At 41.5% G+C, this 24,313-nt stretch overlaps 1 protein-coding gene across 7 annotated transcripts in view; it reads right to left on the reverse strand.

The window, feature by feature from the left end:
* Positions 1–32: 32 nt before the first annotated feature.
* Ten-m (teneurin transmembrane protein Ten-m) overlaps positions 33–24,313 on the reverse strand; it is a 525,552-nt gene continuing 501,271 nt past the window's right edge. For 3 of the 7 annotated variants that reach the window (XM_070305177.1, XM_070305179.1, XM_070305178.1), the window contains 13 exons: positions 22,686–22,849; positions 22,203–22,373; positions 18,645–18,934; positions 18,237–18,483; positions 17,106–17,480; positions 16,102–16,437; positions 15,657–15,864; positions 14,026–14,052; positions 12,163–12,379; positions 11,123–11,958; positions 8,702–11,010; positions 7,782–8,535; positions 33–7,544 (listed from right to left, as the gene is read on the reverse strand). In XM_070305177.1, coding sequence (XP_070161278.1) covers positions 6,056–7,544; positions 7,782–8,535; positions 8,702–11,010; positions 11,123–11,958; positions 12,163–12,379; positions 14,026–14,052; positions 15,657–15,864; positions 16,102–16,437; positions 17,106–17,480; positions 18,237–18,483; positions 18,645–18,934; positions 22,203–22,373; positions 22,686–22,849 — 7,423 coding nt within the window. In that variant the 3' untranslated portion in view covers positions 33–6,055. Of the gene's footprint in view, positions 7,545–7,781; positions 8,536–8,701; positions 11,011–11,122; positions 11,959–12,162; positions 12,380–14,025; positions 14,053–15,656; positions 15,865–16,101; positions 16,438–17,105; positions 17,481–18,236; positions 18,484–18,644; positions 18,935–19,763; positions 22,374–22,685; positions 22,850–24,313 lie in introns of those variants that run through there. The other 4 variants (XM_070305172.1, XM_070305173.1, XM_070305174.1 and 1 more) reach the window with 4 other exon arrangements.

The raw sequence follows: 24,313 nt of genomic DNA on the forward strand, positions 1-24,313 counted from the left end.
AAGCAGTGGTATCAACGCAGAGTACTTCGGTGATCTTAGGGTTCACCGACACACCAAATATCGAGAGTAAATGCCAGGAAGGAGTCTCAGTTTTTATAGTTTTTGTCACTTCTTCTCTCCATCTATTATAAATTGACCATCATCTCTTTATATGAAAGTATAAAGGTCGCTACGGTGACACGATTCTCCTTTCCTTTTTGCGGGCACGGGTGTACGAAACTACCATCGCTACGGATAATTGTAGGTACCCTAATTAATAACATCAATGTCGCGTACGTTTGTGACTTTTTTTTTCTCCTCCTTGCGTGGCAGCTCTCTTCTGTTCCATCCACGAACGATAACGGAGACATATGTGTATACCACATTTTATGATAAATATTAAAGCGAACAATATTATATCAGAGTCCAAGATAAAAATTCTCATAACACATACATCCGTATCTGATATAGAGCTTTTTTATCTGGACCTTTAGCATGTTTTACGGTAATGTATCAAATCGCGTATGTGTATAGAGATGTGCAATTATACACATACGATATGCATTCAAGATAAAAATTGTGCATGACAATTTATAATACTTTCCATCAACCGTAAACGTTTAGCGTTTACCGCTTACTTAGAATGTTGCTCCGGTTAGGACTCCGTGATATCGATCGCGGAGAGATTTCGAAAGGCGCTCCCTGTGTCATCGTGTGATGTTAATATCATTTTCGATCGTATGTTATACAATATGTACAAAAAGAAAGATCACGCGCGACCGCTGCAATTTCTCTGGCTTACGAGAAAGAAGCGCGAGAGACATACGATGTCTCGGCTCGCCAATATATATATAAAAAAGCGCACGACTTCCTTCCTTTCCCCTCGCAGTAACTATCAGTTAACGCAACTCTCGCATATATTTATATATATATATATATATATATATTAATCTATGTATATATAATGTCTCTCTTTCTCGCGCGCTTTTTAGTTTCTCATACACCCTTCCTTTCACGCTCTCTTCACTTTTTGACATATTTATCATTGTCTCTCTCGCGTTCTATCGCCGGCCTTTTAACAGCATTCAGAGACATACACGATAGTTACGAAGTATTGCTTTTTCTTAATCGCGTATCGATCGCACCTGCCGATCGCAATCCGGCATAACAATAATAAATTTTGCACTTCCTGCGACGAGCCGCGTCGAGAATCCCGTGTTCCTATTTTTTTTAATCCTTCTATTCCAAAATGTAATAAATATTAAAAATTTGCAAGTAGAGAATACGATTTTCGAAAATTCATGTTGGTTTTGATATTTTGTTGCATTTATTTAGATATTGTAAATCAAAGAATACTAAGATTATAGCGAATATATGTCATTCTGTATTTTTGATATAAAATCTTATTATGTATATTAAAATAATTTAATATCTCTGAAAATGATGTTTTACTTTCACATCTCTACGATTTTTTGTCCTACTGTTGTATTTGTGGCAGATGAAGAAATTGCAGAAACCGCAATTCTTATCTTGTATAAATTCGATCGAATATATTTTTGTCAGGCCGCTTAATGAGACTACATTAAAAGTTTCGTAAAAAAAAAAAAAAAAAGGATTAGCAGACGGAATTCACCCGCGGCTCTCTTGCGCTCGAAGGAAACATGCGCTAAGCGTAAAGTTAACTCGAGTACTTTTTAACGTCGTATCGTTTTTTTTTCTTTTTCTCTCTCCCGTTTTTACGTATTGTTTTGCGAGTAGACGAGTACACATAGAAAAACGCTTGCAACGAAAATCGTTCGCCTGGGTTACTCTCGTTCGAGGCGTTGACGAAACGCTGCCGCAACGATGCCGAGCGTTTCTATTACAAATTATACAATAACGCGCGCGTGTCGGATTAATAGACAACTCGGTAACAAGCGCTGCTACGGAGGGGATTTTATCCCCTCGTGCTCCAAGAGAGCCGAGGAGATCATTAAGAACGTAATAGCGAGGGGATGCGGGTTACCCGAGGCGACAATCGGAAACATCACCGAAGAGGCAATCTGGCCACGTTAAATTCGATTAGTTTAAAATTAATTACACACGTCCGTTTTATAAGAATGACGGTCTACTCCGATGAGTGAGATTTTTAAATTTTCTAATTTTTCACAGCAAAATATATATATATAAAATAATATTAACAAATCGATCGTAATCCAATTGTTTGCGCATCAAATGGAATAAAATTTAATTTTGTAGTTATCAGTTACCATGAAATTATCTCGATATCTTTTCCTACCACATTTTAATCTTGAATAGATAATTTTTATAGTTTTCTCTTAAATATTACTCTAACGTATACGTTTCAATGTGAAATTATAAATGAAAATTATTCTCGAGATTACAATAATGTGTAGAAACAATTTTATTAGAGTTTAAAACCGGCCCCGAGGTTTCGATGATTGAGCAATATGCTGCGTTAAAGTATTAAGTTTTCGACCTATTGCTTGTTCTATTTATACGGAGGAGAATAAAATTTAGTCACTGCATCACACCGGATCGATCACAGATCGATATGCCTCGTCCAACCTTAGGTTTCCCTCCGGAAAAGGCGATTAACGAAAAAAAATCTTTCTTTAAACAGAATATTTAACGAAGAGCATAAGAATTTCAGCGGCACGTTTACAATTATGGAAAATTTGTTACGATATAAAATACACATATACGAATTCTATCAATTTCTTTCTCTTTCTCAATTAAATTTTGTTTGCAAAGATGTCTCTTTGATTCAAACAACGATGCGGAAGATTTTAAAGATATGCCAGTTGTGGGACTTGACTTTTAAATATTGCAAAATCAATGTCGTCTCGCCGCTAAAATTCTTTGGTGGAAATTTTTTTCTATACGAGGATGTGAAGACTACTTTCGCGAGACAGTAGGCTATACACAACAGATATGTACAGCGATGTTACCTGAAGATTCACTAGCACATTCCCTTAATCATTCGCTAAACCCCACGTCAATTCGTCAACTAATACGTACGTTTGCAGTTATGATTATGTATTTTTTTTTATTATATATCGCCTACGTAGAACACAACGTGGTGGAGCTGCGTGGGCTCGCACGTTGGCTCACCGTGTACCCCTATATATATTATGCGTTATATTCGGTTTTTTTTTGTATCTTTACTTTCTATTTAATCGGTTACTTTATTCGACCCGAACCACAGACTTCGATCTACCTTCTTTTTTCTTATTTACCCAATATTGATAAACACCGACAAATTCAGCTATATCAGTTATAGAGAGGAGGGGTCAAGGTTGTACCCTGAAAAAATAGACGAATTAAAAGAATCGCGAGAGAGTTTGGTGAAATTAGATACTTGATTTTTGAGATCAAAATTAACAATTTTTGCGGGATTAAAATACTAGTAATTAAATACTGATGTCGAATTTAATTCTAAATGATTTCTTTTTTAATTATTGACAATTTCTTAATTATTTCTGATGAAAATAAAAATAATTTGACACAAATGAGAAAAGTTATAAAAAAGAATTCAATAATCGCAAACTTCCGATGCCCTATTTTTAGAATTCAAAATTTAAAACTTGAAACAAATCTCTGCATGGATTCTTGCTAAACCCTATTTTTTGCCGGGTACTCTCTTCGGTGGAGCGCGGGGTGAGGTTCTCTTCACAGGGCGATCCCACATACACACGGTTACATAGGACTTTTCTTCTCTCGACGACACAATTCAAAAAATAATTTTTCATTTTTAGTAGAAAGATAGGCGGGGCATTTCTCGTACACAATGGTAATATTATCGTATTCCATTATTATTATTATTTTTTATTTTATTATTATTATTATTATTAATATTATTACTCTATATTTATTATTACTCTTATCGCGTTATCATATTATCATTATTATTATTATTATTATTATTATTATTATTATTATTATTATTATTATTATTATTATTCTGGACATTATTACTTCGACACATTCCGTAACTGTTGTTCGTCTCGTCACGTCGATTTGTGTTACATGAGAATGTTATGTAACAATAGTAATTCTTACTCGTTTACGTGATGCCTATTTACAAGTGTCTACATTATCTACGACGAATCGGTAGATTCGCTTATACCTCAGGCACCCTCTTCTTTCATAATCGAAATATTCGTCAAGTTTAAAATCTATAAAGTTTATGCTCAAGTGAGACAATTGAGCGGATAAATGAGACAATGCGACAGCTTTGCAGTGATAAAATTAATAAGTATCATTTTCTTAATCATTTTCTAATGTGCCTATTATATATAGTTTAATATTTTATGGTTTAATTCACATTGATTATTAATTTTATTCTTGAAAAATCAAAGTGTTGTTCCATTTATCTAACGTCTCGAAAACTCCATTTGAACTTACGTTATTTTAAGTATGAAATTATATTTAAAATAAACTCTATGGCTCTTAAACTTGACTTGATTTCGATTCTAAGTGCCGTACTTATACTTGGCTCCAATTATGCGTTTATACGACAAAATCGATGAGACGACATCGTCGATCGTACGATACGTATGCCGATTTAAAGCGATAGTGTAGTTACATCTATGTATGTGTATATGTACGTGTGTCAATTGTGTGCGTAGGCCTGGGTTCAGATTAATGTGAACCATCCGTTTGACGCTAATTGTTTTCTCCTAACAAAATTTTCTACGTTTTCCACATTTTTACTAAAACAAAAAAATAGAATCGCGACGCGTCCGATAATTTCACGACTTTCCCCATATTATTTCTCCCGTTCGCGTATATTTCGGGGAGGTAAATTCCTATATATCTTTATGCACGTGTTGACTCATGTGTATTCTTCTTTGTATATATATAAAAAAGCGGTATCGACAGTTCCACTTGTGTTTACGACCGTTCTCGCGCGCATTTCTTTTACATATTACGATATTTTATCTACATTTACTATTAAGTTCGAGTGTAGCTATATTTACAATTGCTCGTCTCGCACCTAGTACACCAATTTGCGCCATGTTAAAAATATCTGTCGTATATATCTATTCCCCATGTTTGTCTCTTTCTCTTTCTCTCTATCTTTCTCTCTCTCTCTCTCTTCCTTTTTCTCTCTTTCACTCTCACTTGTCCATTCTCGAATGAATACGTCCCGACTAGAGATGCGAGGTGAGAACATTTCAAACAGAACTGATGCTCTCTTACCCCGCGAAAACTTCCGAATATCTTTTATATTGAAAATTATCTTCTCTCTCGCCTCGCATCTTCTAATTTCGATGCGCTGATCTCGTCTCACGCTCCTGTCTCGTATATGCGTGCGTATATACGCGTGTCTTATAGACCCACCCTATTGCGTAAATCAACACCAACTCAATTTTTACCAATGATCTATGACGAAAGTCCAAGACACGTACATTTCCCTCTCACCCTCTTTTTCGCAAAAAACACTATCGATTTCGTCGCGGACGGCACCTTAAAAGTCTATGCACGCACTTTTATCCTGTCTTGCATCTCTATATGCATCTATATTCGCCATCTCCTTTTCTCTTTCTCTCTCCCTCGTTTCTTCCTTTCTCTCCTTTCTTTCTCTATAAACTAATCACCATATAACAAGCTTTATATTCTTCATTTCGTTAATAATGCGACTAGGTTAATTTTGACACTTCGCGATCCGTTCTCACACCCATCGTTTCTGCACGCATCAATTGATCCAAAATTTAAGATCGCTCGCGATCGTATATAGACGCGCTTATGGCACATCGATAGATTGGACACGAGATGTATCGTTCGTCGTCGCTTATGATAGATCTTCGCGTCCCTCTCGACGACGAGTATGAGAGAGAAAGAGAGAGAGAGAGAGAGAGAGAGGCCGAGAGCAGGATCGAGGAGAGAAAGGAGCAACGATGTTGGCCGCTTGCGCAAATTGCGATTTACGTAAATCACATTATGGCGACAAAACCATCCTACCATTTCCTCCGAGACGCAGTGACTCTCTCTCTTTCTCTTCCGTTCCTTCGCTTCACGCGCGAATCAAGTCCCAAGCGATACTTTGAACTCGCGTCGTGGCGTCCTCGAATCACGAGTCGTGCCTGTGAGTCCTGTTGCGCCTGTTGCCGCTCTTTCGCCTCTTCCTTTTGGTATCGCGGGTGAACGCGACGTTACCAGGGTCATCGGCGAGCTGAGGATACCTGTGTACGCTGTGGATATCGACGCCCTCATAGCCATCGACTGTGCCGCGACTGATGAGCTCGTCCTTCTCCTCCTTGGACCAGTCTCCCCGACCCTGGAAACCGGCCATCACCAGTTGCTTTTCGATCTCCCAGGCGCGTTCGACGGCACGCTTGTGCGCGTGTTTCAGAATCCGGTGCCGCTCCTGCTCAGGATCGGCTCCGTATTTGATCACCACTGCCGCGTCAGGATTGTGCAATCTCAATTCTTTCCATGTGCCGGCACCGTGCTCTGTCGTCTCGTGCGTGGACACGTTGAACATGCCGCCGAGACGATGCAGTTCCTCCATGTCGTCGCGGATTTTTAGTGCGTTATCCTTGACGAAATAAAAGACATCTTGATCATGCACACTGAAATGTAGCGGCAGGAAATACGAGTTGTTGAATACGGACGTGACCACGTCCTGTACCACACTGTTCACGCCGTCCACTACGCTCACCAAAGCCCGACCGCCGACGCGCGACACCAGAATACCCTCGCCGAAGACGGCCCGACGATGAGCCACCCGCGGCAACAGATTTCGCGTCTTCGGCTCTAGTTTTAACAATGGCTTGGGCACGAAACCAAGATCGGAGAACTTCTCTTGAACGCGATTTACGATGCATTGCAGTCCAGACATCACGCCAAAGTCCGGAGTCAATTGCGGGGATGTGACGGTGGCGCTTGGTTGATACACCATCTGTTTTGTGTATTCGGAACCGAGCATTGTTGAGATGTCGTAGCCGTAGAGTTTCAACCAACTCGCCAGATCTGTCATATATTCGACGTTTTGCTTAAAGTTGACAGGATCGTTGTTGCGGAAGCGATAGATGAATATGTCGGTCGGTGTGGTGAGTTCGTTAGCCATTTGCTCCCAAGCAGGTGTCATCCATTGACCGACAGTCGGATCGTAGAGCCTCTTGTTCAAATAAATCAACTTGGTATTAGGATCGAAGAGACCACCGTGGAAATCAATGGGCAAATAGAAGTCCGGATTGGTATCCTTGATGATCTTGCCAAATGGCGTACGTTGCATCTCTTTGATGAGATTGCCATTGGTGTCGAAAAGAGCGAGAGGTGAACCATTCTGATCCGTTGCGACATAGAAGCGTTGCTCGGACGTTTCCACAGTCATCAGAAAATCGCGTGAGTCGTAGAGGAACCGGAATGTTTTGGACAATTTCGGGAAATGCACGTGCGTTATTAGATCTGGAGTTTTCGGATTCGCGTAGAAGAATTGAGTGATGTTTTCTCGATCGTCGTTCATCGACACTAATCGGCCGCGATCGTCGTAGAAGTACCAAATTTGGAATTTCTTATGCTCCGATGCATGAATCAGCTGACCGCGCGAATTGTATCTGAAGAAAAGAAAATTGATAATATATATTATGATGTGTATCTATTATAGTATAGTATTTTTAGATCAATGTTTTTCAGAAAGATGTTTTGCAGAAAAATTTTCTGCAAAATTTGCTGCGAAAAAGATAGATATTCCATATATATATATATATACAAAATTTGTTATATATTAATAAAATTTAATTATATTTTACACAGATCTCTTTTTAATTTTCAAAAGAATAAAAAATACTTACCTATATTTGTGTTCGCCACGAATCACGACGAAGCCGCGTCCATCGTAGGAGTTGAACTCAACGTCACCGTACTGGACCACTCGATCGCCACTGTCATAGCCCAAGACGATCTTCTCGTTATGCTCAGTCACGCCGATCACGTTACCGTTTTCATCGTACGCGTATTGCCAATTATTCTCGGTATCCGCTACCTCGAGTACATGACCGTCTGCGTTATACGTGATCTTCTCCATTCTGGACCATTCCTTCTTCTCCATCGATTCTTTTCCAATCGTGAGCTTCCTCATCTTGATGCGATTGCGATTGTCGTACTCGAGCTCCATACGGAACACATCGAATGATCGGATGTTCATCAGTACCGTCTTGACGCGACCATGCTCGTCGTAGTCCGTGACCGTGAAGAACTGTTTGCTGCTGTCCTGCATAACTGATCGGTTGAAGACATTTCTATATATCCTAAGATCACCGACGCCTTCCAGTACACCGAGATTCTGGTTGTATTTGAGACGAAGCTGAGGCAGTTGTTTGCCGTTGATATCAACTTCGATACCGGATATGCGCGCGTTACCGTCGTACTGATAACGATAATGAGCGTTATCCATACCGCTCTTACTGCCAAACTTGATTTTTTCATCCTTCACGATGCCAGCATGATATTTGTACTCGATACGCATCTCAAAGTTTGGTTCATTGATGTCAATGCTACGCACTAGACTGGTCGTTTCTTGATAGGTGTAATGTATTGAGGATAATCCTATACACACAAAACATTTACAATTTTTAATTAACAAAGTGTGTCTAATAATTTCATAAGTTTATAAATCGACAATATTTTTTTCTTAATCACAATTATCAAAATTCAATAAGGAGAAGAAATAAAAATATAATTTTATTTTAGTGAAATTATATGTACTACTTACCGGCAAGCGTGGTTTCGAGTTTTCCAGCGTGATCATAGACGTAAGCGACTTTCCCGCTTTGATGAGGATACACCTTAGCAAGAATCTGACCGTCGTCATTGTACAAAATCTCATATGGATGTCTATTCATTGGCGAGTAATATTGATACTTGTAGAACCCGAGAGATGTTTGAAGAGAGAATGTATGAATGTGTCCCCTCGGTGTAGTGAGCGATTGCAATGCTCCTGCCTCGTCGTATTGAAGAAGATAATCACTTCCACGCGGCGTAGTGACCTTCAGCGGCAAACTGCTAAACATGTCTTTAAAGGCGTACACCATCGACGTACCGTCACTATACTTGATCTCGTACAATCGACCCGCTCTATCGAAGCCATACGTTTCGCTGATGTCACCCCATGTCCAGCTAGTCAGTCTGCTGAATCGATCGTATTCCAGCTCGACACCGGCAAAGATACCGTTTCTCGGTCCCCATTTAACGGGTCTAGCGGTTCTGTCGTATGTGACATTCAACAATTCTACCCGATCGTCCATAAACACAGCTACGGTGTTTGTTTCTCTGTCGTACTCGAGAGATAGCAGGATCTCGCCATTGACTCGAAGCTTCCTGCCGACCTGGGCAATTGCCTTCGAGTTTCCGCGATTCTTATTTCCTTGAATCTTTCGGAGGAAGTATCGCCATTCGAAGCGATTAGCCAGATCACCAGCAATTTCTGTTCTCTGTTTAGCCGGCACGGGATAGCTTTCACCTAACAGAGGCTCGATTTCAGCCAGGATTGAATATGGCATACTGTCGGTGCTGACAGTGTGAGCCCATGGTGTTACCCTTCCAACTGAGCCATCGGCGAGAACTGTCGTCCTCTGCTCGGCCTCTCCGACTTTCGTGACAACGGATGATCCTTTGATCAACATCGAGATGGGCTTCCTGTTGTTCTGTCCCACTTTGACTATGGCGCCTTTCAAGCTGAGATCAAATGTCAAGCTGATCACTTTGCCCGTAGGTGTCACTGCGCTGGTTAGCCTGCCAAATTCATCATAATTGTAAACGTAGCTGCGGCCGGTACTATCGAGTTTCGTCTTCAGCAGACCAGTCGGCCCGTGATAATCGAAAGTGACGTTGTAATTGTCGGGCGTGCTCAATTCGTGCAGCATCTTCATCCTAGACATTCTTAATCTGCATTTCTGTCCCTTTGTATTCTCGATTGAGTTCACTTGACTACTGTAATCTCTCAGCAAAAAGACTTTGTTACCAGCCGCGTCCGTCACAGTGCTGAGTTTGCCGTTGCTGGTGTTGACGTTATATGTGAAGAGATACACAGTCTCGCCGGTCAGAATGTTCTTCGTGGCGATGTGCTGGCCGAACCGATTGAACACATAGATTTCTTGCGTATCGGGTGCGTAAATCTCATATTCTCGCGCGCCGCTTGCATCAGGAATGCTCGCCGTTACCGAACGAATACGATAGTTGGCCTGGTCGCCGATGTGCACTATCCCGTCGGGTGAAACCGCCACGGCGGATATAGTATTAAACTTGGACGTGGATGCCAGATAATGATCGGCCTCAAAGCAATCGCAACCGCGCTCCAGGCAATTGCACTTGGACTCAGCACCGGCGTACGGTGAGATCTTGCCGTCGGTACCGATCACGCGAACGCGATTGATCCTCTGGGAATCGCTCTCGGCAATATAGAGATCACCTGATGGACCGAATGCGATACTCTGCGGCATCACAAGAGTAGCATGAGTCGCGAGTTCTGTGTCGAATGAGGCTGACGGAGAAGCGCAGTGGAGTGGACGACCGGCAACGACTTTGACACGACCGTCCGGCGCTAACTGGAGAACCATGTGATCGTCGATCATGTGTAGCGAATTATCTAGGGGATTGATCGCCAATTCGGTAGGCCAGCGTAGATGAACCTCTTCGACGTTCAATGTTCCTTCACAGGGTATGGGTTTCCAGTGCGACTTGTGCATATGATTGCCGATCACGGTGGTGATGATACCGTCTCTGTCAACCATCCGTATATTCGTGCCATCGGCAAAGTACAAGACGTTATCGGCGGAGACGGCAACGCCCTTGGGATAAGCGAGTTTAGCATCTCGTGCAAGCGCACCGTCGCCGCAATGAGCTTCGTCGCCGGGAAGACAACGTTCTCCGGAACCGACTACTGTTTCCCAGTTATGATCGGGATCCGTGTAATCGTTGGTGTCGCGTACGCGAATGATCTGGTGAGATTCTGGATCCGATATGTAAAGAACGCCGTCCAGCGGGCTCAGGGCAATGTGATAACGATATGATACCCTGGTTGCGCTGGAAGAACAAAAATATAAAGTTAAAAATATTGTAAAGCTAAAAGATTTCAGAGCAATCCAAAGAGATTTAAGAAACTATCGCGTAAAATTAATCAATATCAATTACATACTTTAGTCTAACTACAGTTCTGACTGTTCCATCAACGAGAATCTTCCTGACTAGATTGAAATCACCGACAAAGATGGAGCCGTCCGCTGCAGTGGCAAGAGCAACGGGCGCTAAGAGACGCTGCTTGGAAGCTTGCCCGTCGCAATCGTAACAATCCAACGGTCTCTGATGACCATCTCCCATCGTGGTGAGAATAACTCTTGGCTTATGCTTCAGATAAATGTTTGAGCCGTCTCCTTTCTGCAAAATACCTTCGTGGAAATTGTATCTATGATGAATATCCAAGTTCCAACCGCCAACTTCCGAGATGGACATGTCGTGACCGCTCAACTTCGTTGTTTGCACATCCCAGATAATATCTTTGCAATCGTTATACTCGTAGCCAACCTTTACCATAGCAGTTGTAACTCCGTAAACGCGTTGGCGATAGACGTTCAAGCGGTTCCATGCATAGGTGAACTTGATTACTGGATCAGCCTCGAAGGTCTTCTCGAAGAGTATACCCTCGATCGTGATTCTCAAATGTATCAAATTTAAGGTCGCTGGTATGACTTCCGGAGTCAGTTGCAGTTGTATGGTGGAGAGATAACCGGCTGCTCGTGAACTGTGATATACTAGATTCAAGCCCGTTCCGGGTATTTGCAAGCTCTCCTGTATAACTTGAGACTCCGCCAAAATGGCGCTTTTATCCGGACAAGCTCCTTGGAAGCCATGCTTCCAGGTAGCCAAGACGACCGGCTTCATAAGATCGTAATCGTGAGCGGCGCATGCATGTGGAACGTGGATGGGCGGCTTCTCCTCGGCGGTGCTCATAACAATCTTGTCGATTATGACGACCTGGAAGGAAACAGATATGCATTTTAGAAGCTGCTGGAACAATAAACTTATTCACGCATTTTAATAAAGATATTATTAAGTCATTCCTTTTACATCGCGAAATTTAACTTCGTTAAAAAGTTTCGTCAATTTTGGCTGATTCAGTGTCAACCTACAGTTAAGCATTTGAATATAATAGAGTGATTAATTCAAATTTACGCCTACCTCGTTCCAAGGCACGAAGACGATATGACTCTGCGGCTTGAAGGGCGATCTGCCAAACTGCAGGGTTACGGCACCGCCGCCATTCACCAGGAGATCGAACCAGCCGTCGTCTCTTGTGAGGGTGAAGCCTTCCAGCGGTGTGCTGGTACTGACTCGTACTCCCATCAGTCCCGTGCCAAGATGGGTAACGACGCGACCGCGTATGACGGCCGATCGGCTGTTAGATAACGATCGTGTTAATCGGAAAAGTTTACGAATAAATCGGATAAAATCACTTCTTTGTGCTTCGTCGTACACTACCAACAAAGCAACCGCTATTCTCTAGACTAATCTCAATCTACTACGTTTTACTGTTTACACTCTTTAGAAATCTTTTTCAGAGTGAATATATACCGACGAAAAGAGATACTGTCACTTAATAATGTCTAATGAAATCTTTGGGACATTCTTGTAATTCTTTATTAAATATATCTAATGCTAAAGATGGATCTTATATTTATAGTGTTCATTTTTTAAAAGTCTCGTAAACAAAAAAAAAAATAGAGATAAAATTAATATTATAAATATAATATAATTTTAATAACACAACATTTTTAATATATTGTGGATTATGTGATATAAAAATTAAGTTTACTAAAATAAAAATAAAAATACGGAAGATTTTGTATAATATTTTGTTTTGGATTCGAGTGCTTTGAAAATATATTCTGGAATTATCGACAAATCAATGTTCATAATGGGGAGAATCGCTATAATTACACGCAAAGTGCCGTCTTCCCGGGCGTTTAAAAAGACAGAAGCAATCGAGGAAAATTTACATCTCGGAAGATAATGCGCGTCCATTTACATGTGACAGCATTCTTTCGCCGGTTAATAAATATCTCGATACCGAGCATCGATCGCCAATCGTATATGCAAATACGCGATGAATATTCAACGCGACGTACTTTAATAAATTCTGCTTCTCAGTGCTAAAGAGGAACCGCTCGACTCTTTTGTTTGTCGCTGCACGAGTAACGGCGAATGTAATCGTTGCATTATTTTCCTCGCGATGTTTCAGATGATCTCTCTGTCACTATAGATTGTAGTTGTGTTGCTCTTCTCGAACGAGCAACAGAATACGATAATTGAAACTTCATAATCGTGCCTCTTTGGCACTGGAGCGTTTTATGCTCGAGGACAAATCACTACTTATATACGTACAGTCAATATATATACACGAATAACACAAAGTCGGAAGCTCAACGTAAAAGGCACGAAACACAACGTAGGAATCAAAAGGTAACTGAACCATGCAACACGAGAATGTGTTCAACAATAATGGAAGACAAAGTGCGAGCTCGAACGATCGTGTTCCAACTGTCCACATAGAAACTCTTAGATCATGTATGTCGCATAAAGCGCATATCTCATTTTTTTACGATTTGTTGCTCTCAAGTGTGAATAAAAAACATTTACATGTCATCGGTATTAGTGAGAGTGAGAAATATTTCTTTTTCACGCTCATAAATCCACGATTTTGCCATTTCTATCATCTTGAGAACAATTGATAATATAAATACGAGATGCAAAATTACATGATCGGAGGAGAGAGAGAGAGAGAGAGAAAGAGAGAGAGAGAGAGAGAGACCTGTTGTGATTCAATCAAATCGAATGAGGTCAAACTTCTCAAGCACAGTCGAACGCACACACGCACGTCTCGTCGTGATCAGGATGCAGGATGTATTTACATATATATGAGAGAGATACCAAATGCACGAAAATATTATCAAACAGCAGCAGGTTCTTATTACTGCTACGACGGATCTTATTACGGATCCTCGTTCATTTAGTCGAGCTTTATCGACGTCTGGTTTTTCTTACCTTGTGTTGAAGTGATTCCAGAACATACTGACCGGGCAGCACGGATAAAACAGAGCCGAGTTAAAATGATGCGATTAAAGGCGAAAATAGAAGGAGGACGTAGGATCGAGGACGAGAGGTCAAGTACGAAGGAGGTCGAAAGAGAGAGAGAGAGAGAGAGAGAGAGAAAGAGAGAGAGAGAGAGAGAGAAAAAGCAAAGGATTTCCAAAGATGGGAATCAAAATATAGAGGAATCTGAGGAAAACTCCGCTTTTACGAAAAATTTCGATACATCGCGTCTCGGATTACTAGAATTTGCCGGTCCCTTCCATCGGACCTGACGCGTCGGGGAGAAAAAAAAAACTGTCCGGTTATTGTATATAACCCCCTTCCCTCCCTTTTAGTCAGCATGATGAGCGAAAAGCTCGAGGCTTAAACATGGACTCACACATTCACGCAAGCTCCACTCGGACGGACACGAGAAAGAAAAAAAGAGAAAGATTCGAAAGAACGGGGCTTGGATTGATGTACTGATAGAGATAGATTGTAAGGGATTGCGATAAAGACTTTGGGATAGATAGAAAAAGAATGAACAAGAGAGAAAGAGAGAGATATACATGGATAAGTGTGGTGGGCAGGGAAGGGAGGAAGAAAGGTGGAAGAGGGTTAGTGCAGGGCACACGCTCGCGCACGTACGTACAAAACATATGTAGAAAACTGTTGGGATGTGATTTCACACGGGTCACAACAACGCAGATATAATATATTGAAATCTATATATATGCATCCTCGTGTCTGTACTCTGTCTGTACGGTAATATACGTGTACTGCGAGAAAAAGAAAGAGAGAGATATACAGGGGTATGCGTGTATCTTGTAATAAATGCGCGCAAAGGCAGCTATAAAGATTACTGGGATCCCTGCGAGAAGAGCTGGGACCCTCCTATGTGCGCGTTTCTTCCCGCTTTAGTTAAAAATAGAGATCGATCAGCTTTGTCCGACTAATCTTTCAACCGATTCGGTTCCCGGCTCGAGTCAAAGGGACCTGTACTCGTATTATTAATAACCTTTAGTCGTTCCATCGAGCATGCAACTTTCTCGACTTTCGCGATTCACGCTTTACACAGGCTTTCGCAGGTTCTCCATGCATTTCCTTTATCACATAGAGAACCTTTGCCTAATTTAGAATATAGATGTGATCTCAATAAAATACGAACGTGTTGAGACATCGCAGTAGAGTTTCTGATTTATGCAATATTAAACATCTCGAAAATTGAATTTTTATGTAAACTTCAATAAAAAATTACAGAAAACTAGTATTTAATAAAACTTTTGCTAAATAAATTGATTCTATATTGTTCAAGAAATCCGTATGTAAAGGGAATATATGATGAACGCAAGTAATATCACGCATAGCACCAATGGCTAGTATATTTCTATTTAATGCTGCCATTTTTTCCTGATCGCGCATGTGTGTTGAATCTTCTACTTTATTTCTTTACTCAGAGACACGCAGACTGTAGACGCAACATCGACATCGGGACGGACAATTTTCGCTAATGATTTCAACGCGGAGACGACGAGGATCATGACTACGACATTGGTCGCAAGGACAAGAGGGGAAAGTCTCGCAACGATCGACGACGAACTTACCTCTCGTTGAAGGTCTCCTGACGAGCGTAGTTCTGCAGACTGCCCTCGTCGATTAGGAACTTCATTCTCTCGAAGAAGGAAGCGGTAATGGCGGGTGGTTGTTTCCGTAGCAATATATCGATTGGCTTGGGCGCCGAGACACACAGCTGGCTGCTGCGGCATATGTGATTGGAGCAACATTCCGGATCAGCGCAATCAATGAGACCATCTAAAAGTCCCATTATTCTCCGTTAAGGTCGCAAAAAAAGGAATACACTTACATTGATGAATGTTTCGGTTAGATGCTTAATTTCGAACACAAATATTCCAAGTAGTAATACAATTGTCTTCCAATTTACATTTTATTTTCTAGTATTTCAATGTCTTAATCTTAAAATAAAATGTGTAGATTATATATTTAACAAATATTATACATAATATACAAATATTATGTTGAAACATGTACCTTTATCGTTGTCTCGTCCGTCGTTGCAGTTCTGTTCTAAAAGTACGCTGCAATCCTTGCCGTCCCAGCCGTCGTAGCATTGACACTCCCATTGCGCGTCGTTTGACACCCTGCACTGTCCATGACCGGAACAAGAATTCGGACAGCCCTCCATCGTGCAGTGTTTTCCGTTCCATCCGGTGACGCACAGACACGTGCCATTCTTACATTGTCCGTGCTCATTGCAACGAGGATCGCATTGCTTCAGATTGCAAAGCTCGCCGGACCAGCCTGGTAAGCAGTCACAGGCGTTGTCTACGCAGTGTCCATGAGGCCCGCAATCGAGATCACATAATTCTGAAACATAGCGGAACGAGAAGCTGTAAAAGCGGCTGATTCATACCCGCGCGTTCGCGAATGTATTAGTCTCGAAGCGACACTCAGAAGCCGGGAGCAAAGCGATAATCCGACAAGTAAATGAAGTCATGAGAAAAAAAGATAATTAATCAAGAGAATGTGAAAATTTTTTCGTTGCCATCTTTCTGACACCTGAAAACACAGGAATTATCAGTTTACGAAAATACGAAACGAGTGTACAAGCGTATCAATCGATATCTCTAAATAAATTTTATATTTATTTACCGCGGTTACGGTCCCCAGTCAAATATCTCTGATTTCTAAATTAATATTATAGATATTGATATGGACATATTTGTCGATACTTACTTCTAAGTTCTAAGAGACACATATTTCATACAATTATTTTTAAATATATTTTTAAAAATACAGAAATCTAGAATCAGAAGATAAATATAAAATATAATCATTAAAAATATTTGGAAACAGGAAAATATAAAACAGATGAAATTTCAATCTGTAAAATAGAATCAATAATAATTTTTTTTTTGTAATGCCTTTTTCAGATAAAAATTTTGGTTTTTTATTGAGTAAGTATTATTTTTTCGCGAAATGCTCGATATATAGATTTCCGATCATAAATTACATTCGTTAATTTGTCATCTCACCTTTCGAGCAATCATCACCGGACCACATGGGCTCGCAGAGGCAGGTCTGGGTCTCGAGATCGAAGTTTCCGTGACCGCTGCAATCCGGCAGGCACTGCAGTGCCTCCTTGTCCATTTGACTGCAATCGGCTCCTTTCCAACCCTTTTTACAGATGCACGTGCCCTCGGCGCAGAAACCGTGGCCAGAGCAAGTCGGATGCGGACAGTCAACCTCCTCGCAATATTTCCCCTTGTAGCCGCGTACACAGTTGCATTTGCCGTTGGTGCAGTGACCGTGGCCGTTGCAGTCGGGCACTTCGCACTCGTCGTGTCGCAAGGAGCACTCCTTGCCCTTCCAGCCGGGATTGCATTGGCACTCGCCGTTTATGTACTCGCCTGAACGACGGGATTATTTGACGTGGAATTATTTACGTGCATGTGCGAGACTCGCAAAGTTGTTTTCGAATAGAAACTTTTAACAATTGAAATTCGACGGCGATGTAGCAATCGCAGCTGAGAAATCTTGTCTATACGCAGAATACTCGCAATTCAATTTCATTCCGAAATGATGAAATTGCATTGAGTTATTGTTGTATTCTACTTTCCAATTCAATTTTACTTTATTTCACAAATATCACGTATAGACACGTATCTTGTCTACCGAGAGTACTAGGAGAAGTTAGTACGTTAAGCATCAAAAAATTAGCATGTATCGTGACTGTTTGCAAAAATGCAATATCGAAGCAAGTGAAACATATAATCGGCTTTGATTTCTATTTAAAAGAAATCAATATACAAAGCCGTAACCAGGCGCTTGGTTTTTTTTTAACCGGTTAAAAACTTTCCAATCATTATTTCTTTCTGTTTTAATAGGATTTTAATTAAACTCGTAACCAATAACCGATTTTTGAAGTTTATTAAAATTCCAATACGGATTTTTCAATTTAATATTATTTCAACGAAACGATTAAATCCTATTATCGTGAATTTCTCAATATTTCTGCAATAATATAATTGCACGTAATATGATACATAAATAAATATAAGAAAATATAGAAAAAAATATGTAAATCGTTTTTAATATTCAAGGATACAGTTGAGTCGGTTATTGATTAACTTCTGATAGAGATATTTTTCGGCGGTAAAACTTACCTCTTTGGCTGCAGAGAACAGGACAAACACTCTCGCTGCAATCTTCGCCACCGAAACCAGGATTGCACTGACAATGACCTAAGAGACACTCGCCCTTGCCGCTGCAACCATTCGGGCAGTTATGTGTCATATCTTCGGCGATCACAGCGATAAATGAGACTTCATGGGGATCTCCGTCGTCGTTGTAGAGCGACAGGAACCAGTGTCCCGGCTCCATGTATTGAGTTACCTCTTTCTTAATCGAGGGCTGTGAAGAAAGTGTGAATTTATTACTTGGCCAGACTATGCGCATACACGTTTGATCATTGTTCGACTAGGGGGTGAGTAAAAAAATGAAAAAAAATAATTTACCAGAGACCATCGGTTTTGTACAAAAGAGTGAAATAAAAATAAGGTAGCGGCACATACAATAACACTAACATGGGACGCCCTGGTAGTTCGAGCCTTGAAGCCGCTGAGAACCTCCAGAAGATCGTACTGCGTGTGCGTGGGCAACGCGTTCCTTCTCGCGTATACGCCGATGCTGGCACCACGCGGGATGTTGTAGTCGAAACGCACGTAGGCGGCCTCCGATTGATAAAACTGCATGTTCCAGTAGCCATACGGCGGTATCTCCTTGCTGAGCTTTTGTCCTAAACCGACCTGAGCGAAGGTCGTCCCGTCGGGCGGGAAAGACCGCGCCGGGAAAGTTCGCGCACCTGCGGATCCATACGTCGTAATCAGAAAAAAAACGCACGATCGAGCTCGACTTTCTGCCGGGTAATATAAGTCTGGATTGCCCTTAGTAATTTTAGTACAATTAATTAAATTATCTATCTATGGTCAACGAGTGATTTGGGTTGACCAAATTGCGATAGATTATATCAAACAGTTGGTTTATTAAAAAAAAGTTGGCATTAATTTATGTTAACGAGGCATCAAGATTACATTATCCGACGGAAGTTAAAATGTTCTCAGGTCTAATGGATGGATGCTTATGCGTGTTGGCATTTTATGAGCGTTACATCTTTTTCTCTCATTTTTAAATGTATTATTTGATACTTTTAGTTAATTCTCACAATTTTATAAATTACATTAGACCGATAACTATTAATTTTCTTCTGAAAATAATACTGATTACCGATTATTCTTGTGAAATATATTATATATATATACGGTATAATAATCGTTAACGGCTATTTAATTGTGACATTTCGTGCACTGGAATGGACTTAAAATTATGTGTCTACTACAGCAATCTACGCTATCCAAATAATAACGCTACCCACTATCCAAAGCACATTACAATTACTACAACACTAAAGTACAATTAATCACTACAATACAGGCAAGTTAATGTAAACTCGCATTTGACAAATCCACGAGTAAACAATAAGCAAAAGATGAGCATTAGCGAAGACGAAACAGAGAAAGTAAAACGTGTTTGAAAAGAAATGATTTGGAAAAGAATAAGACAGAGAGAGAAAGAAAGAGATAAAGAGAAAAAGAGAGAGAGAAAGAGAGAAACAATTGTAAACGTGGCCTCACCTTCGAGGATTAGTATAGTAGGTTCGGGGGGCAGCGCAGTGCTCCCCGAGCAAGCCCACGAACCGGTGCTTACTTCTGGCTCGTAAGTCGAAGTAGAAGTCCCGTCGATTGATTCGTTATTCGTGGCGATGTCGTCCATTGACGAGGGATAATAGTTTTCAGTGGTGGAGAAAATCGTCGCATTGATTTTCGCCGAATCTTTTGCCGTTGATTCCGCATCTTGCTTCCTCTTATCCATCGATTCCTCTCTCGATTCTAGAAATTCGTCGTCTGACAGAGTGGCATTAACGTTCTCGAGCTCTTGCTCCAGATTGTCGTCGATCGCTGAAAAATTGTCCCATTCGTCAGAGGACGAGCCCATGCACGGACAGGAGCACTCGCACTCGCCACCGGCCCAGATGGGCGCCGGGGGCGAGGCAGGTGGTTGCGGCGGTGGCGGTAATCGCGTATCGATCGCGTTTATCGATTCGGCGTCCTTAGCAGAGATTTTTTTCATGCTCGCTGCAAGCGGCACCTGCGCTTGATCGACGTTAATCCCGGACGAATAGCCGTCCTCTGTCGGCACCGACACCGAGAGGACATACAGCGGTCTTGAAGAAGCGGCAGATGGATTGTCGGCGGTGATCGTTACATTTATGAGCACTCGATGCGGTGATGACGACGATGAAGACGATGATGGGACGGAATGAACATCACGGTATACGGGCACCTCTACTATCTGCACCCGTTGGGCGATCGGTGAGTTTGACAGATGATCTGTATTAGAGGGGAACCTAGGTGACGCGTTGTCCGATGAATCATGCACCGTTTCATGCAGAGTGTTCGCTCGAGGTGAATTATAATTAGTTCTAATCAACGAGGGATTTTCAACGGGCTCGTTAGCTTCGACAGCCGCTTCATGGAACTTCTCTTTAAACTTCCGAAACAGCTCGTCGTCGTTTTCCTCTCTCATGATAACTCGTAGATCATCTTTATCTCTATGTTCTTTTCGAGAAACGACGCTCATCTTTGCGTTGTTATTAAGAATTTCAGATGATTTAGTAGATTCTTTCGTTTTTGCGATCGATTGCTTCTTATGATGAAGATCGACAATCTCTATCTCGTCTTGTCCATAGCTGTAGATCGGTACGGGATAATCTCTCTGAAGTTCCTCGGACTGTTCAGGAACGTTAACGACATTGAATGAGGCTTCGGACTCGGACGACGAACTTTCCCGAGAAAGCTCTCTTGTTTCTTTCACAATATCCAGTATCTGAGATCCTATTGATTTCGTGGCCATATTTATTGTCTTTGAGATATTTTCCGTAAAGGCAGCTGATCTATTGTTTTCGTTCGAGCTAATTTTTTCTTTAGATTTATCGTAGCGATTATCTTCAATCTTGATTATATCTTCTTCAGATTCTTCAGTTTTCTCGTCGTTATTTAATAATATATTAAATGCCGTTTTATCATCTACGTTTATACTAGACGAAATCGTGCTAGCGTCTACTTCGTTTCGATTCATTTCTACAGACACTAACTGTTCGCTCGTATTGGAATTACTTACGTTCGATCCTTGATCCTCCGTTAGTTCAATCGAGCGCACTTCTGTTACAGCTTCTACAATGCTATCGGCAGCATCTACAGTATTACCGTTATAATCGACGGGAGAAACGTTGCTTTCGTCATTTTCTGTAGTTCCGCCAACTACTCGGTCATAATCGCTGCTATCCGCGCCAAGTTTCGCGTACTCCGCGTCGGATGCAGACGTCGTAGCCTCGAAATCGTTTCCGCTTTCGCCAATGTCCGAACTTTCGGACGTGCCAGTGTTATCGGTATCGCGGTCGAAATTCGTGAAGTTATCGTGGATGAGTTTCGCGATCGGAGTTTTCGTGGCAATGTCTCCTTCAGGCGTCGCCGATTTTTCGAACACATCAATAATGTCTTTGTCGATAGCCGGAAAAATTTCGGTGAAAAGCCCCGAGGACGATGTGCCGGGCCCTTTGTCATCGGGTGATTCGCGATTGAATTCGGAAGTTGACGCGGAAGAATGACCAGAACCGACAGAGACAGAGGACGAAGAGGTGAGATGATCGACAGCGACAGTGATATGATCGTACGAGTAATTAGTAGTAGTGGCGGAGACATTCACGACAAGCGACTCCTCGGCGACCTCGACAGCTTCGAAAGAACGGTCGACAGCTTCCTTCGCCGGATCTGGACCGTCTGCATGCTCCGGATCATGCACAACCTTACCGGGGAACTTCTCATGCAACGGGACTGATCGCTGCCCGGACCCCGAGGCCTCGAGGACGGTCGGAGTCAAGGACGACTTCTCGGGGTCACGAGGGGGTGGCGGTGCGATAGTTTGGTGCAAGGCATGCTTGTTAAACGTGTCCCTACGCTTGCGGCTGTATACGACACCATCTAGCAACATGCTATCCGACGAGCTAATACTACCTCCTGACGATGATGGCTGCCGCGTCCTGCCGCCCGATTGCGACGACGTTGAAGTGGACGACGTGGACGTCTTGTTCGCTTCGCTCGACGACGGCTTTGCGTCCGTGTTCTCGCCCACCAGGACCGTGCACGCCTTCGTGCCTTGGTACGACCAGTTCACTAAATTGGACGCTTAATGAGAAATCAATTAGGAGTGGATATGATGTTAGTTTATTGAAAATTATCTTGTTATTATATTTCATTTCGTACACAATTTCATTCATACATTATTTCAAAATTGCTTCACAAAAAAATAAGCTAGATATACGTTTGATATCTTCATGATATCCGCATTGTTGATTAAATATGACGTATTTTTTAAACGGAAGTCTTTAATCTATATTATATTTTTATATGAATTTAGGATTATATTTGATAATGTATATAAGAGATATGAAACAAAGAAAAGTACCATTGCACGGAATGCAATATGCGAATAATTACCTGCAACGTAGGTTAATGCCGCGGTCAAGCAGAGCGAGAGCATAATTACTACTATGGCAATTAGTTTCCAGCTACACCAATCGATTCCCTTGCGGAAATGACAGCGGATGCTTTGTCTCCTCATCGGGATCATCGACGGGGCGTGCCCGTAAGGTAAAGGTACCCTGAAAATCGATGAAAGTCGATTTGTAGCGGCGACCACGCATTTAAATTTTCGGTTTCTCCCTCCTCCCTCTCCCTCTTTCTTCCTCTTCGCCGGTAGCAAATTCGTCTAATACGCATCGTCGTTAACGATCATCCGCCCGCTCGTTAGCGGTCAGAGATTAATCTTTATCCCGCTGTTTTATCCGAAAAGTTAGATAGCGGTCCGAGTCGAATCGTTACACGATGTTACATAATTTCTCGATGCGCCGCCGTTGTAATTAGAGAAACACCGTCGAGGAATTCGGTACTTCAGTCCAATTTTCAAGCGCATTCGGTCGAATTGTCGAAGTTTCGCTATAATACAGAGTTGCTCTCTCTTCTTCTTCTTCTCTCTCTCTCTCTCTTTCCTTCGTAGCGTTCGAGAAACTTGCGCAATGTATTCTCGGTCGTTATCTACTCCCATAGAAAAGCAGCAGCCCTCCAGTGTGTTTGTAGTGAACAGTTGCCGCTGCCGCCGCCGCCGTTTCCAAGTAACTCACAAATGTCTAACCAAAATATTTAAACGCAACCGTCGGATTCTGAAGCGCGAACGGAAAGCGCGTTTGCTTTCGTTGCACCGCGTGATAATGAAAAAAAATGAGAACCAGCCGGTGTCTACCGTTCTCTCCAGGCGTCCTCGTTTCCGCTGTTGATTCTACGCGGATTGGACCGCGCGCAGTTTTTTCTTTTTCTATCGCGCAAACAAAATAAAAGCGGACGATTTGGAGTTCTCCGAGTGAAACTTCCAGGTCTCTGAATTCTCTATTTTACAGCCGAATGTCGAAATGTTTAACCGAGTGTTTGACTTATTCGTTACAAAGTTTCAATATTGAAATATCCGACGTTTTTGAACGTTAACTCTTTGATTTTGCCACATTTACATTTTTACCATACCTCGTTGTTTTGATTTTTAATAAAGATATAAGTGAAACGTATTGCGTGTGTGATTTTTTACGCGAATCAAAAAAATTTTCAATCCTGTCATTTTATTTGATACTTATAAAAATATTCACAAGTTTTAATGTGAAATGACGAATTCTTCATAATATTCTTTTTTACTCTGACAATTAATAATAAGTAGAAAAATATATTGAACGCAATTAAATGTCAGATCGATTACTAATCAGCATTACTTCATTATGAAATTACCTTTTCTATCTCGTATTAAATCAATATCGTTTCATTCAATTTCTGGAAAATAATTAATCTAACTTTCGAGCGCGCGTTAATGTCATTTGGTAAATTTGCATAGCGCGAAAATCCGGAGAGACTCGAATCCGTTCGCTCGGATATCAAACTCCGTTGTGTCCCTATTCGCAAGAAGTTCGTTTTACGTGTTCGGTAAATACGCAGCGACCGTTTTGCGAGTCTCAACGAGAGCAGCGTTTCTCGAGGATCTGTGGCGAATGCGTCGTAAGGACCCAAAGGACCGACGATTTTTCACG

This window comes from Polyergus mexicanus, unplaced genomic scaffold, assembly GCF_030449975.1.
Source record: "Polyergus mexicanus isolate NDT 795.1 unplaced genomic scaffold, iyPolMexi1.0 SCAF_12, whole genome shotgun sequence".
Classification (NCBI taxonomy): domain Eukaryota; kingdom Metazoa; phylum Arthropoda; class Insecta; order Hymenoptera; family Formicidae; genus Polyergus; species Polyergus mexicanus.